The 17,247-nt window shown below is 37.8% G+C and overlaps 1 protein-coding gene across 1 annotated transcript in view; it reads right to left on the reverse strand.

The window, feature by feature from the left end:
- The window catches only part of SCML2 (Scm polycomb group protein like 2), a 94,409-nt gene that overhangs the window by 18,735 nt on the left and 58,427 nt on the right, over positions 1-17,247 (reverse strand). The window contains exon 8 of the mRNA XM_080795387.1: positions 4,102-4,310. Within this exon, the coding sequence (XP_080651513.1) occupies positions 4,102-4,310 (209 nt within the window). The remainder of the gene's footprint in view (positions 1-4,101; positions 4,311-17,247) is intronic.

Here is a 17,247-nt window from a genome sequence, read left to right on the forward strand (position 1 = left end):
TACAAAACTTGTTTTTATTTTCCGAGGTTCCCTGTTTGGCAAGTTTTTTTCACACTGCTAAAGTCTGCAAATCCAATTCAGCAACACATCAAATGGGGGTGGGGAACCTTAAGGCAGAGGACGGACTTTGTCTTTACAAAGCAGTCACTCGTCTGGTTTTTACTACATCTGGCCTGCATTTCTCCATATTATGTATGATAATTTTGACAAAATTACAAGTGGTTTCCTAAAGTCCATATAGAATTATGCCTATTGTATATAAGAAACAGATGTCTTCTGGACATTCTTAAATATCACTAGTGTTTTTATTTATTTTATATCAACTTTGGGGTTTTCTTGGAGCTACCTTCAAACACGGCTCTCCAATGTCAGAGAAGGGGGTCTTGTACCTAGAAAAGGTAATAATAGAGGATATTTTAAAAGCAGGGACAAAGGAGGATAAAATAGGATAACATTCAATGTTGTATTTTCCTTGTTTAAATTAATGACTGTCATTTGGGTTCGCTGTATTCTAGTAAATCATGTTGTTGTTGTTTTTAAAGATTTTTATTTATTTGTCAGAGAGAAAGAGAGCACAAGCAGGGGGAGTGGGAGGGGGAGAAGCAGGCTCCCTGCTGAGCAGGAAGTCTGCTGGAGGACTCAATCCCAGGACCCTGGGATCATGACCTGAGCTAAAGGTAGATGCTTAACCAACTGAGCCACCCAGGCATCCCAAAATCATGTTATTTTTTAAGAACTGAATTATAATTATAGTGTTGATACATTCTCATCCTTTCAGTATGTTAAAAATCTGAATCTTTTGACTTAAGACATACCAAGACAGTATGCTTCTATTAACACTGTAAATTGAATAAAGGGACATTTATTTGAAAAATGTGCTTCTGTACCTCTAGAATCCTTAAAGAAGGGGTGTACGTGGACAGTTGACAAAGAGTCTACTGCAATAATTATTTGTACTCTAGTTCAAAGACTTCCTAAATAATTAAATTATGGGGGCACCTGGGTGGCTCAGTCAGGTAAGCATCTACCTTCAGCTCAGGTCATGACCCCGGGGACCTGGGATCAAGCCCCATGTCAGGCTCCCTGATTCTCCCTCTCCCTCTTCCCTTCCCCACTCCATGCCTCCTCTGCTCCTGCTCACTCTCTCACCCTTTCATATAAATAAATAAAAATTTTTTAAAAAATCATTAAACTATGGTGTGACAGTACTGAAAAAGGGATATCGATAAATCCATGAAAATCTTCATCTTTTCATGATGAAATAATAAAGCTAAGAAGATGGTGAACTAAAATTCTTCCTTCAAAACAAAAAACAATTATCCAAAAAAAATTATAGAGAAAAAAAACACAAAAAAACTATAGAATCTGTCTCGTGCCCCACCCTACCACCTTATAAACAATATTTTTTAAAAGACTTTATTCATTTGACAGAGAGAGACAACACAAGCAGGGGGAGTGGGAGAGGGAGAAGCAGGCTCCCTGCAGAGCAAGGAGCCCAAAGTCAGGCTCAATCCCAGGACGCTGAGATCATGACCTGAGTCGAAGTCAGACACTTAATGACTGAGCCACCCAGGTACCTCTAAACAATATTTTCAAAAACACCTTTTTAAAATTGTCAAATTAGCACTGGAATTATTTAAAAATAAAGGAGTGAAAAGAAACTTTATGGACTTAAATCTTCATCATTCTACCAACTAATCACAAAGACTTTTTTCAGCAGCTGGAAAATAAACATTAAAAGTATGCATCAAGGGCACCTGGGTGGCAGATTCAGTTGAGCCTCTGACTTTTGGCTTCAGCTCAGACTGTGAGCTCAGGGTCATAAGATCAAACCCCAAGTCCTGCTCCATGCTCAGCGCAGAGTCTGCTTGGGACTCTCTCTCCCTCTCCCTCTGCCCCTCCCTACTGTGCTCTCTCTCCCTCTCAAATAAACAAACCTTAAAAAAATGCATCAATGACATCCTCAATACATTCCAGTTTTCAAAATGCATTTAAAATAAAGCATTATTTCCTTTTAAGTATCATAACCTTCCTTAATTTTATGCAACTTATTTTGAATTTGAAAACTTTAATCTGTTAATGATTTACATTAGAATAACCTGCTTATTTGATTTTTTAATGCTTATGATTTTATATTTGTAATATATCCACTGTTACTTTTAATTTTTATTTAAAATTTTTGAATGCTTTTTGAAATAAAAATACCAGTATTAATTTAAGCATTTTAAAATCAGGGGCGCCTGGGTGACTCAGTCGGTGAGTGTCTGCCTTCGGATCGGGTTGTGATCCCGGGGTCCTGGAATTGAGCCCAGCATCAAGCTCCCTGCTCAGGGAGCCTGCTTCTCCTTCTCCCTCTGCCGCTCCCTTTGCCGCTCCCTCTGCCACTTCCCCTGCTTGTGCTTTCTCGCTCTCTTTCTTAAAGAAAAGAATAAATAGAATAAAATAAAATAAAAATGGCATTGTCATTTTGCTCCATACTATAAACATTAGTTGAAACAAAACAGAAATGTCATATATATTGATATCAGATGGCTGAACTCAGAAATGTTTATTACTGCTGAAATTTAATTTAGTTCTAATAAGATCTAGGAAGATTCTATGTCCTTCTATTAAGAATATATCTCTTGTGGGGCCCCTGGGTGGTGCAGTTGGTTAAGCATCTGACACTTGGTTTCAGCTCAGGTCCTGATCTCAGGGTTGGGCTCCAAGTTCAGTGAGGAGTCTGCTGAAGTTTCTCTCCCTTCCTCTCCCTCTGCCCCTCCCCCTGCTTGCTCACTCATGCTGTTTCTTTCTCTGTCTCTAAATAAATAAATCTTAAAATATATGTATCATGTAAAAAAAGGAAAAAATACATCTCTTGTAGAATAGATATATTTGGGTCTTTTTAAAATCTATTTTTATAATCTCTGTCTTTTAATTGGAAAATTTAGTCCACTAACTTTTAAAGTAATTATTAATATTTTGGGGTCTGGGTATACCCTCATTATTTTCTTTTCTCCCTCCCTGACCCCCCTTTATTATTCCTTTTCTATTTGTCTCCTCTGTGTTTTATTTCTCTATTCCTTCTTTCCTTTTTTTTTTCAAGTACTTGTTGAATATTCCTTAGAATTCCATTTTAGTTTCCTTACTGGCTTTTTTAGCTATATTTCTTTGCATTTGTGTTTTTACAATATGCCCTGGGGATTACACTGTATAACCCACATAGTTAATATTCTACTACTTAACATAAAATGTTGAAACCTTCCAATGACAGAAATCCATATCCCCACTCAAAGCCTTTATACTGTTATATGTATTACACCGTATTATGTATTGATGTTATGTAATGATGCATTATATCATGCCATATATATTACATTACCCCACAAGACCATATTATAATTATTGCTTTAGTCACATTAGTATAAAGAAATTAAGAGGAAAAAAAGCAAAAAACAAATCATTCACATTTACCCAGACATAAACTTCCTTCAGGATTTCTTATAGTGCTTGTCTGCCAGTGTGGAATTCTCTAAGTATGCTTTTATCGAAAATATCTTTAGTTTACCCTCACTCTTGAAGAGTATTTTTGCCAGATAGAGTTTTGTGTAACACCCCTTCCTCCTGTGCATACTCCCCCCCAACCACAGTGTGTCTGCTTCCATTCACTCTCCAGTATCTTCAAGTAGCTGTTTTTCTCTATTATTTCTAGGTTTTAAAGTTGTTTTCTTTGGAGGAGTCAGTTAGGTGGCCAGCACCATTGAATTTATCGCTTTGATTTCCCTTTCTAACCTGCTTTATTGAGGTATAATTTATGTACAGTAAAACTCACTTCAAAGTATACTGACTTTTAAATAAATTGGCCTAAACATAAATATACCCATATAGTATTTCCAATGTGGTTTTGAGAAAGTTGAACACTATTCAAAATTTGAAGATTACCCAAGAAAAGAAATACCAATCTTGATAGCTAGCTATGTGGGCTTTAAAAAGCATTATATATGCTCTTCGTACAGTACATTGATCAAGGACCTCATCATACTCTTAGTAAAACCTAAACCCTATGTTGTAAAAAAGGCACTGCATAGACCTATAATACAAATTAGGAGGAGATTAACTAACCTTTTTTGGGCCTTTTTTCCTTGGTGTGTGATTTTTAACAGCACTTCCCTTCTTAGGGACTGAAGTCTGCCCAGGTGGTTTAATGCGACCTGATTTCCTGATCTGCTGTGTTGGTAGTATTACAGCAGTTTTCTGTGGAGACTGCATTGAATGCTGGGTTGCTTTGGAAAGAGAAGACTGTGTTTTTGCTATATTCTTTGTAACGGGCACTGAGAAAAACAAAAAACACAACACAAAAATAAAACTAAAGTAAATGACACAGGTATTGCCTTCTTAGGACTCTAAAGAAATTTAACTCAACCTTTAAAAATATTCCAAAGGTTATTCATTAAAAACCACTTAAAAGTACCATTTAAAGTGAAGTTTCAGGGGGTGCCTGAGTGGGTCAGTCAGTTAAGTGTCTGACTCTTGATTTCAGCTCAGATCATGATCTGAGGGGTCATGACATCAAGCCCCACAGGGAGTTCCACACTCAGCAAGAGTCTGCTTGAGATTCTCTCCCTCTGCCCCTCCTCCCACTCACACATGTGTGCCTTCTCTCTCTCCCACTGAAGAAATAAAATCTAAATAAATACATACATACATACATATATAAAATGAAATTTTAGGTATTTAAGATTTTAGATTATCAGCAACTAGTCAAATTCTCCAGGAAAAAAAAAATGAAGAGGCTTTTATAAGACAAACCAGTAACTTCAAACTTAGCATAGTGAAAATTTCTAGCAATTTACATTGTCTGCTTCTCCTATTTTTAGTTCTTAGCCAGAAAAGTTTTCCCTTCAGAAAATACCATGCCAAAATATCTAACCACAACATATGCAGCAATCACTCTTCTCATCAATATAGAAAAACACAACAAAACCACTATCAACTCGTAGTTCGTCTTTCAGAGGCCAGAGGAATTCCCTACACTTGATTTTTAATGGCTCGAGCACATTATGTTCCTATATGTATGTCTAGTAATAAAGCTTCATATACCACAATATAGACTCTACATTAACATTGTCATGGAAGGACCACTATCACATCCAGACTGTCTGAGCATGTCAAATTAACGTTATCTGCCAGGTTACTTTTGTCAATGTTCACAGTCAAGTAAAAAGAGATGTTATTAGTATTAATCTCCTAATAATTTTATTATTATAAAAAACATGAATTTTATATAGTAAGAAGTACTAATGTCAAAAATTCTTTACAGGAAGAATGTGTAAGTACAACATTTATACATTTATGCAAAATCAACTACTTTTATTTTGAGGGCTCCATTTTACAATTTGAAACTAATCTACAGCTTTGCTCCTCCCACACTCCAAGACTATGTATGAATCTGACCTTCAACGGAGAATACCACATCTTCCCTGTAGCCTTTTTAATCGAGGTTGTTACTTGCCAAACCAAGAGGAGGAACAGTCTTCTCCCAGCTGCCAGGGAAAAGGGAAGAAAACTTAACTGCCACCACCACTTTCTCCCCTTATTTACAGTAATTCATGTACCTACCCCAGTCTTCTTACCTCTTTACCATCATCTACCTCATACTCCACACTCACTTCTGCTTTCTTCAGTAATCTCAGCGACCTAATTCACACTATTTCTTCTTACAGTCTCCTTGTCATCATCTTCAGGAATTTTTAAAAATCATAATTCGATGCTTCATCATCCTGACCTCATCACCAACAGTTCAACCCCTCCCTAAAATGGTTATACTTAGCTATTCTGGAACTCTTCTATCTCCAAGACAACCACTGTGCTACCTTTCTTTACCTCCAATTTTCTTACCTGTCATCTTTGCTTCATACCAACTGACCATGCTTTTTTGCTCATTATGAGATCTGGCCACAAACCCTCTCCATTTTCATTCAATCTATTAACTTTCTTCTGGCTTCACTTTACTCCTTATCAACCTCCTATCCACTTCTAGCAATATCCCTCTAACTAGTATCCCTTACTTTATCACCCCTTGATCTTTGATCATGTCTAGCATGCTGGCTCCCACCTTTGAGGCACACTATCATTTGCTTTCCCTGGCCTTGAGCTGTAGAACATGGGTCAGCACTCTTTCTCTATAAGGAGCTAGATAGTAAATATTTCAGGCTTTCAAGGCCACATACAGTCTCCACCACACATTCTTCTTTGTTTCTTTGTTTTCTTAAATCCTTTAGGAATATAAAAACCATTCTTAGCTCACAGGCTACATGGGCTGGATGTGGCTTAGCCCTTGGGTTGCAGTTTGCCAACTCTTGCTTTGGAACCTAAGAATATTATTGCTATAAAATCCACACTGACCTCAAATGGGGTGTCACTGCTGCAACTCACTAATTTCCAAGGATGCTCCACAACAGAATGCTTTTCCCTGTTAAAGGTTCCATCTCCTTCTCACTCTATTCCATTCAGCAAATGACCCTACCTTCTACTTTATGGGAAGATTAAAGGGTATCTTTGGGAGTGATCATAACCATCCCACGTCTCCATTTTAAAATGCTTTTATTTTCATTCATTCTCACCTCTTCTTCTTGCATCAAATGAAAAGTCTTGTCTCTACTCTTCTAAGTCCAGTCAATCCCCTTTACTTATCACCTAATAATTATCTTATTTGGTTCCCATGGGACATTATGGTTTCTATGTCCTCCTCTTTCTTCACGGTATTTAATCACTTGATCCCCAACTGCTCTTACAACACTCATAAATCCTTCATTTTGAAGTTAGTTCTCCTAGTTTCTGGTATACTTTCAAGCCCTTGCATGAATCGCCTTCTAGTCACTACCAAAATACCAAGAAGCAGCACCTATACTTAATACTCCAATTTCCTTATTATTCTGAGTCTCCTTAGCCCCCTGTAATTAGCTTTCCTTCTTACAAACATATTTTAAAGAAATTCTTTCCCAGGTCAGTAATGACACTTCCCTAGTTACTAAATCCAAATAAATCCTCACTGTCTTGACTAATCTGTTCATCTCCACGGTTCTGGTCTCCACCTCTGAATACATGGCATGAAGAAAAGGAAACAGATTGGGCTTTGGACCTGAGTTTAAATTCTTGCACCAGGTTGGTTTAAGACAGAACCTAAGATCATAGAAGGTCCTCAAAAAATACTGAATGAACAAAAACTATTTTCAACCTGCAAGCCAATGTTATTCCTTTAAAACCAGTATATTCTATATATAATATGTAATTAAGTTGTAATGAATAAAACAGTAACTTGTTGGAACATAGCAACTATAATGAAATCATTATTTGATCTAAGAATTTTGGTGTTTTAAAATTTGAAATTTGGCATTTGAAATTAATAAATGTTAGGACACAAATACTTTAGCTACAGTTTCAAATATTCCCCTAAAATGTAATATTCTATATGAGCTCCTTAATTCATAGTATATACACATGTATGAGCAAAATAAGAAAAAAAGCATTATAAGAAATTTCGTGTATAAAAAGAAATTTTCACTTTATTGATTTTTTAAAAAATTTTATTTATTTATTTGACAGAGAGAGACACAGCGAGAGAAGGAACACAAGCAAGCGGAGTGAGAGAGAGAGAAGCAGGCTTCCTGCTGAGCAGGGAGCCCGACGTGGGGCTCCATCCCAGGACCCTGTGATCAGGACCCGAGCTGAAGGCAGATGCCCAATGACTGACCTACCCAGGTGCCCCAAGAAATTTTCACTTTAGAAAGCAAGCTTTTCAAAGGCAAATACTCAGTTTCATTTACTGTCATGTCCTCAGCACCTAGAACAAAATACTTTTTCAAATATTTTAACTAAAGAGGAAAGAGTAATCATCCAATATATTAGACATCAAAATTAAACTATACATTATACATGTATTTATCTCCAAAAAGCAATCATATAACATATACACTATGCTGAAACTCTATTAAGTATTAATTAAATGATTTCCAATACAAGATAAATTTGTTTAAATGATAAGGTTCAAATTATATCTAGCACTATAACCATGTGTTCATAGTGGCCACAAAGTGAGTAAAAACCTTTTTTGACAAAAGTATATAAAATATATAGAAGGATATACTAACCATCTTTAATAAAATTTTTATGTGAATACCTAACACAAAACCTACCTGGTTCTTCAGCTTATCTTCAGATAGAACAGAGAATGTTCAGCTAAGAAAAATATCCAGGAGATGAGAAGTTAGTGAATTATGGAAATGCAAAAGAAATTAATAAATCTTGGGAAATGATCAGAAGGCAGTCAAGAGGAGGCCTGGAAGCCTAGAACAGGGGGAACTCCAGAAAGGAAACAGATGCCAGTATTTTTTGGCTACCCATTACATGCTAAGCATTTCTATATCTGCTATACCACGTCATCCACCCAAACATCCTATGAGGTAGGTATTGTTTCCCCCACTTTCTCCATGAGGAGACTTGGGCTCTGTGGGGTTAGATAATGTAGCCAAGATCAACCATGTGGCTAAGAGAGTTTGGTCTCCTAAGTGCATACTTTTTCTTATATGCTGCCTTGCTTTCAGTAAAACAGGCTATTAAATTCACTCCCCTGAGTCACAGTGCACATGTTTACAAAAAGTGGGAGGAGGGACAAAAGACAACCTTGTGAATTCCTACGTGATCCTTCACTAGAGTTCATAGGTGCTCTCTGACAGAGGGAGTCTTCGGTTTTAAAAAAAACAGATGTAGAGGCATACAAAGAGAAAACATTAACAAGTACAGAAAAAAACATGCTGGTAAAACTTTTCATGTCTGGGGATTTAACCTTATTTAGTGTTTATTTCCAAATAGCACTCATTAAATATACATTTCTGCTAACATATGAAGCTGTTTTATTATTGAAAGACAGTGCTTGCCTTCTCTGAATTGTGAAAAGACACCTGCACATACAATTACCACAGAAAAGGAAATACACTTAGAAATGAACAGCAACTTCCTATTTTCAGCTACTGTTACACATGTGCTGGTTTAGCTTAAACAAGGCTGAGTTGAACCATCTCCAAAAATGGATTGGAGATATAAATTAATATGTATCTTGCTTTTTATCTATAAAGACTTAAGAGGTATGGTTGCTTAGTATTCTCCAGATTTTTCATCCACTATTTACTCAATACTTAGTGTGTACTTTTTACCAGCCTAGGCAACCTAAGAAATCCGGAAGAAATAAATATGGTCCCAGTCATTTAATTCATGTCTCCCGTGAATATATTTGTGGATCCATAAAATTCCTATTTCCTTAAGTAGGTAGATGATATATGATTTCCTTCTCCTCAAACAGACTGAATGCTACATATGTAGCCATATGACAAGAAGAGCAGAAATTACTATAAAAATAAATTCCTTGAATTTGAGGCAAGAAATAAACAAAATCAAATTCTGAATAGCCAAAACAGAAAAGTAAGATATGGTCTGGAGAAACCAAAACTCTTAAAAAAAAAATCTGTCATTATAAACATTTGATTTTGGAACTTTTTTTGTGTTTAGAAATATTTTGCAAGTCATCTTCCTTGTTCTTTTTTTTTTTTTTTAAGATTTTATTTTTATTTATTTGACAGACAGATCACAAGTAGGCCGAGAGGCAGGCAGAGAGAGAGGAGGAAGCAGGCTCCATGCTGAGCAGAGAGCCCGATGCGGGGCTTGATCCCAGGACTCTGGGATCATGACCTGAGCCGAAGGCAGAGGCTTTAACCCACTGAGCCACCCAGGTGCCCCATCTTCCTTGTTCTTAAAACCATACATACAATCATTTATATCATTTAACTATCATTTATACATACATACAATCATTTAACTATCATTTATACTAAAATCTTTCATGCTAACTACAAACCCAAAGAAACAATATAAACCTCAACAGTGAAAAATACAGAGATACCAACAGAGATGGTTACACTTACACTATCATTATCCAACCTTGAGGCCTGGTATTCACAAAAGCTCGGCTGAAGTGCCCAATACCTTTATCTGGAAATTTGGCTCCCTGACTCACTGAGCTCAAAATGCCACAAACTGACTAGTACTGGGCCACAGTAATAGCAAAGGGGACGTAAGTCAGGTGTAAACCCCTGATCTTCCTTCATTCACTCCTGCTGCCACCCCATGCCATCACACTGGCTTCCTTGACAGGTGTTTTCAGATTCTGTCCCATTTGTTCTCTCTTCTCTCCCAATCTGTATCAGGGGAGCCACCATCCTATCCCAGAAGCCTAACCTTGCTTCAGAAACTTAATGTTCGTCATAGCCAGAGTCTGCTTTTCCTCTGAAATTAGCCTTTTAGAATCCCCAAGGACTCTTCTTGTCACATAAGAGTTATTTTCCCTTTCCATAATAAGCAAGCTGATAGTCTTCTATTTTTTTAAACATTTAACATCAAATGGGTCTTTTGTTGTTTGTTTTTTTAAAGATTTTGCTCATTTATTTCGGAGAGAGGGAGAGAACATGAGTAGGGACAGGGGAGAGGGGCAGAGGCGGAGGGAGAGGGAAAGGGAGGGAGTCCCAAGCAGACTCCATGCCAAATGCAGAGCCTGACACAGGTCTTGATCCCACAACCTGGAGATCATGACCTGAGCAGAAACCAAGAGTCTGATGCTTAACCGACTGAGCCACCCAGGCATCCCTGAGAGTCTTTTAAATGCATGTTTATTTCCTGATTTTTAGCGATAAAAAAAAATCATTTTAGAAAACCTCAATTAAGCTAAGAAAAACTCTTAAAGGAAACCACAGGGGGGTAGTTACTAGTAGAAAGGCACCGCAGCAGGCATGTGGAAGCCAGAAGCCAGCTGAGGACTATGAATTCTCAGAAGAAGCAGGGTAAATATCAGATGGACATGGGACTCTGGTACCAACCACTCGTTATACCTATTCCTTTCTCTGCTTCTCATTATCTAGAGCAGGGACACTGCTTTTAGATTAATTAGGTTGAAATCCAGATTTACCACATAATAACTATGAGACTTTGGGCAAATTATTTAAATTCAGCATGTGGCGCATGGTAGATATATTCAACAAATGTTAACTGTTATGTCACAGCAGCGGCATCGCCACCACCACCAGTCCTGTCGCTATTCTCACTCACCCTTCCCAGGGCATTACCGTGCTCCTGGCCCTCTTCTATCAATGGATAGGGTATCAAGGAAATCTTGTTGTCAACACCTAACAAATGCAAGAAAAAAGCTTTCTCCAAAGAAGGAACTCCTATTTACCTACTTCTCTCCAGCTAATACCTTTACTCCTTTCACAGCCAAGCTTCTTGAAAGACTAGCCCACATTCACTTATTACTGCCATTTTCTTATTTTCAACCGTCTGCAATTACACTTCCATACAACTCTTTTTAGGGAACCTCTGGGTGCTAAGGTCACCCACAACCCCCTAACAGCACTAAGCACTTTTGATAGTGTTTTCTTTTTTAAACTCTTTATTGGATCTCACACAGCCAGCCACGCTCTCCTGGTCTTCCTTCTACTTGTCACTCTTCCTGTGCTGTTCCCCAGGATTAGCCACCTTCTGCCTACTCCCACTTCAGTTTCGAGTGCTTTAAGTTTACTCCCTTGACTTCAGCTACTGCCTACATATAATAATGACTGCCAAACTGCTTGCTCTTATATTCTCCTGCTCACCCCCCATCCATCACAAGCCTCTCTCAAGTTCCAGAGCTGTGTTTTCAAGACCCAACTAGATCATCTGAATAGGCATCTCTTGGGGAGCCTGGGTGGTTTAGGCATCTGACTTTTGGTTCTGGCTCAGGTCATGATCTCATGGGTTGGGGGACCGAGCCCTGCATTGAACTCTGTCTGCACTCATGGGCAGTCTGCTTCAAGATTCTTTCCCTCTGCCCCTCTCCCAACTCCTGGGCACATGTTCTCCTTCTCTCAAATACATAAATAAATCTTTAAATAGGCATCTCTCACTCAACATGTCCAAAACCAGAACATACCATTTTTATCCAATATGCTCTATCTTGAACAACGTTACCGTTTACACCCAACTATCAAAAGTCAGAAATCTTGAAGACATCTTAGTACTCTTCCTCCATCCACATGTTTAACCAAGCCTACCTAAGTATTTCCTAATTGTATTCGTCTTTATGCCCATGAAATGACTTGGTTCAGATTCTCGTGACTTCTCCCGTAAGCTATAACATTAGCCTCTAAATTGGCATTCCTGGCTGCCCTTTCCAATCCATACCCAATAGCACATTATCATGATCTTTCTGAAATACAAACTATGTGGGGCACCTGGCAGGCTCAGTCTGAAAAGCATGTGACTCTTGATCTCAGGGTTGTGAGTCTGAGCCCCATGTGGAGTGTAGAGATTACTTAAATAAATAAAAAACTTAAAAAATAAAATGAAGTCTAAACTGTGATATGTCACTTTTCCTCTTAAAAATCTTCAGGGATGCCTAGGTAGCTCAGTCAGTTAAGCATCCAACCCTTTGTTTTGGTTCAGGTCATGGTCTCATGAGTTCTGAGACTGAGCCCCACGTCAGGCTTCATGCTCAGTGGGGAGTCTGCTTGAAAATTCTCTCACTCTGCCCCTCCTCCCACTTGCACATGGTTTCTCTCTTCTCTCTCAAATAAATAAATCTTCAGTGATTCCACTTTATCCATAGGCTAAAATCTAAACTCCTTGGCCTGGTGTCCAAGGCCCTCTACATATCTTCACAGCCTCATCTCCTCTATTCTCCAACTATCATTATAGATTCAGCCATAATCATCGTTTCAGGTCCCCAAATAGTCTGACCCTTACTGCCTTTGCAGAAGTTGCTCCAAGAAAGGCCTTCCCTCCCCTGTCAATGGCTTACCTATTATACATTCGAAACTCTGCTCAATTATCAGCCCTGCAAAATTCTAGCACTAAATTCCCAGGCACACCATAGGACCTAATGTTCATAAACTGCATATACTGCATGCATCTCTGGCAGCACAGATATTACAACATCTTATCTTTACTTACATATCTGTCTGTCCCACCACACTGAATTCCTTTAGGGGAAGGAACTATGTAAGTGTGAACCATCATTATACCTCTAACATTTGGTCTGACGCCTGCCACATAATGGGTATCCAATAAATGTTTGTTAAATGAATAAATGTTTAATATCCAAGTTTTGTCTCTGGTCATATATTCCCATAGAAACAATGCAAGTAGTTTACGCATCAAATTGACCACCATGGCTTGATCTCAACATTTTACAATTTTCTTGGAAAAATACACTTCACTTCAACAAAGTAGGTTACAGAGGGAACATACCTCAACTTAATGAAGGCCATATATGAAAAACCCACAGCTAACAAACACAATGATGAAAAACTGAGAGCTTTTCCCCTAAGGTCAGGAATAAGACAAGGATGTCCACTCTCACCACTTTTATTCCACATAGTACAGGTAGTCCTATCCACAGCTTATCAGACAACAACAAAAAATAAATAAAAGGCATCCAAATTGATAAGGAAGTAGTAAAACTTTCACTACTTGCATATGACATAATAGTACATATAAAAACCCTAACGACTCCACCAAAAAACTACTAGAACTGACAAATGAATGCAGTAAGGTCACAGAATATACAATCAATGTACAGAAATCCATTGCATTTCTATACACTAATAATGAAGTAGCCAAAAGAGAAATTAAGAAAACGAGTCCATTTACAATTGCACCAAAAATAATAAATTCCTAGGAATAAACTTAACCAAGGTGGTGAAAAACCTGTACTCTGGAAACTATAAAATACTGATGGAAGAAACTGAAGATAACACAAACAAATGGAAAGATAGTCCATGCTCAGGGACTGGGAGAACCAAAGCAATCCACAGGTTTAATACAATCCGAATGAAAATACCAACAGCATTTTCCACAAAACTAAACGAAATAATCCTAAAATTTGTATGGAACCACAAAAGACCCTGAACAGTCAAAACAATTTTGAAAAAGAAGAACAGAACTAACTGGAGGTATGATTTCAAGATATACTACAAAGCTGTAGCAATCAAAATAGTATGGTACTGGCAAAAAAATAAACATAAATCAATGGAACAGAATAGGGCGCCCAGAAATAAACCCACAATTAATGTGGTCAATTAATCTTCAGCAAAGGAGGCAAGAATGGAGAGGCAATGGGAGAAAGACAAATGGTGCTGGGAAAACTGGACAGCTACATGCAAAATAATGAAACAAAAAAGAATGAAACTAGACCACTTTCTTATACGATACACAAAAATTAACTCAAAATGGCTTGAAGATCTAAATCTGACATCTAAAACCATAAAAATCCCAGAGGAGAGCACAGGCAGTAATTTCACTGATACTGGCCGTAGCAAATTTTTCTAGATTTGTCTCCTGGGGCAAGGAAAACTAAAGCAAAAATAAACTATTGGGACTGCATCAAAATAAAGAGCTCTACACAGCAGAAGAAAGAATCAACAAAACAAAAGGCAACCTATGGAATGGGAGAAGATATTTGCAAATGACATATCTGACTCCACCGCAGAACCCTGGGATCATGACCTGAGCGGAAAGCAGACGCTTAACCGACAGAGCCACCCAGGCACCCTAAATAAATAAAATCTTAAAAAAATAAAGAAACGGGATTCAAATTCAGGACTGTCTGACCCAAAAGCCCATGCTCTTTGCTGAAACTGAATACTATTTTTAATTAGTGAGGGGAAATAATGAAAAGACATGTCTTCCAATTAAAATATTTTCTTCTCTAAACTGAGCAAAACAAGATACAGAATTAAATAGTTGGTTAAACATTTCTTCAGGTTCAAATTTGAAGGAGCTTATGCGTAAACCACAAATAAAAATTTCTGAAGTAGTACTACAAACAAATTATCAACATGCCCTTAATAATCCAATGTTTAGGGGCTTTCCTTTTTTTCAATTCTCTTAGCTAAATAAACCCTTAAGAAAAAAAATTGCATCAAATAATGGAGGAACACCTTCTTTACTCTAAATTTTCTTGTGAGGGGTGCCTGGGTGGCTCAGTGGGTTAAATTTTCTTGTGAATTTTCTCAAAATCAAACATCTAATAACCTGAACATTTTTCATGTCTATTAATTACTAGAATAACACAGTAAGAATACTTAAGTAGCTGGGACCAAACCAATATAATTCTGTATACACGGAACAGAATACAACATACGCATCTGAAGACATCACCAGTTGGTCTCGATGACAACTGGCAATTAACATTTGATTTTTTAATTAAAATATTCTGAGGTTTATATACCAAAATATTAGCAGATGGCAAGAATAAAAGCAATTTTTAGATTTTACTCTTATCACTTATCTTTGTTTTCTAAATATTCTACAATACCAATTTTGTCATTAAAAATATAAAAATGCCCCAACAAAGATAAACCTAGCCACTTTTTTGAATAACAGAACAAGTCATGTCCCTAAAGAAAGCAATTATTCAACATAAGCATTATAATATTTTATTTTGATAAAAAGCCATACAACTTGTACAGGCATACATGAATCCACTAAAAATAACAGTAGAGATACCCATGCAGCATCCCTGCATACTGGCAGTGATCTTTAGAATCTGCACCTGTCTCCAGCAGTTTCAGAATTAAAGAGTAAATCCCCTCAGTAGCACAGGCTGACACAGCAGAATATAACTGTAAAAGCATCTCTATTGCCCAAGCAGTTGACCAGCAGAGACACGTGGTCTGTATTTCTTTTCATAGTAGCAGGGGTACTCTTGGTCTTGGTCAGACACCTCCCACAGGTGTCGGTTTATCACTCTTCCTTTTATCATTACTTAAAGACCTCTAAGATACTTTTCACTTTTCTCACTTTCCTATTACGCCTAAAACAAGTGTAAAAGTTCTTTTTGAGACCCTCCCTACCATTTCATTTTCAGAGTTTGTTTTACAGTGAATCATTACATGGAAAAAGGATGGCAAACACCGGAAAAGTTACAAAGGAAAAAAAAGGTCTCCAATTTTTAAGTGGTAGCTGTCCCCAGTTTTAATGACAATGGCACTGTCTTTTCATATTTTAACCCCTATTGGACCTATTCTAACTTGAATGTTCTGCCCAGTTCCTTGCTCATTTACCAAAAAGAGATGGTTTAGTTGGCATGGCTGGCATCCAATAGTGTGAACAAGCCCAATCCTGTTGCCTTGGCTCCTCCATTGTCCTTTCTGAGTTTTGTTGGTGACCCAAGCAGGTTTCCCTCTCAAAACCAAGAGCCACAGTTTTACAGTATTAAAAATGCTTTAGGGGCACCTTGATGGCTTAGTTGGTTAAGCATCTGCCTTTGCCTCGGGTCATGATCTCAGGGTCCTAGGATGGAGCCCCATATCCGGCTCCCTGCTCATCAGGGAGTCTGCTTCTCCCTCTCCCTCTGCTCCTTCCCTGCTGCTCATGCTCATGCTCTCTCTCTCTAAAAAATAAACAAATCTTTTTAAAAAATAAAAATGCTTTAAACATACAATAAAAGGTAATTCCCACATATAAAAAACAAACCACTCACTCATAAAAGTAGAGAACTCATTTAAAAGAGTTTGTTCTGGGGGGCGCCTGGGTGGCTCAGTGGGTTAAGGCCACTGCCTTCGGCTCAGGTCATGATCCCGGCGTCCTGGGATCCTGGGATCGAGCCCGCATCGGGCTCTCTGCTCGGTGGGGAGCCTGCTTCCTCCCTTCTCTCTCTGCCTGCCTCTCTGCCTGCCTCTCTGTCTACTTGTGATCTGTCTGTCAAATAAACAAATAAAATCTTAAAAAAAAAAAAGTTTGTTTGGGGGGTCTGACAGAGCATCCCCATTTTGGAAATGCTGCTATGTCTTTTCTAGGAGCTTTTAAAAATTATATCTAGATTACTGAACCAAAACCAATATACTGAGAGGCTTTGTAGTTTTGATTTGCCCTTGTCTCCCCCGTTTCAATACAGGGCTTGGAGATCTAAGACAAACCGATTCAAGAAGAGAGAAGAAACACTTCGTACACCTTACAAAATAAATCTTAATCTGCATAGAATACTCGATCTTAAGGTTATTGAAAACTTATAAAAATGCTACTGGGAAAAATACCCCAAATGCAATTAAAAGGTCAAAGTATAGTTTGCTAACTTAAACAAAATACAAAAGTCCAGTCAAAGTTACTTATCTCCGTACCTAAATGACACTGCCTTTTTTCTTGGCATACATGCTAAGTTAAAATAAAATCTAATTTACTGGCATT

This window comes from Martes martes (genome assembly GCF_963455335.1).
Source record: "Martes martes genome assembly, chromosome: X".
Classification (NCBI taxonomy): domain Eukaryota; kingdom Metazoa; phylum Chordata; class Mammalia; order Carnivora; family Mustelidae; genus Martes; species Martes martes.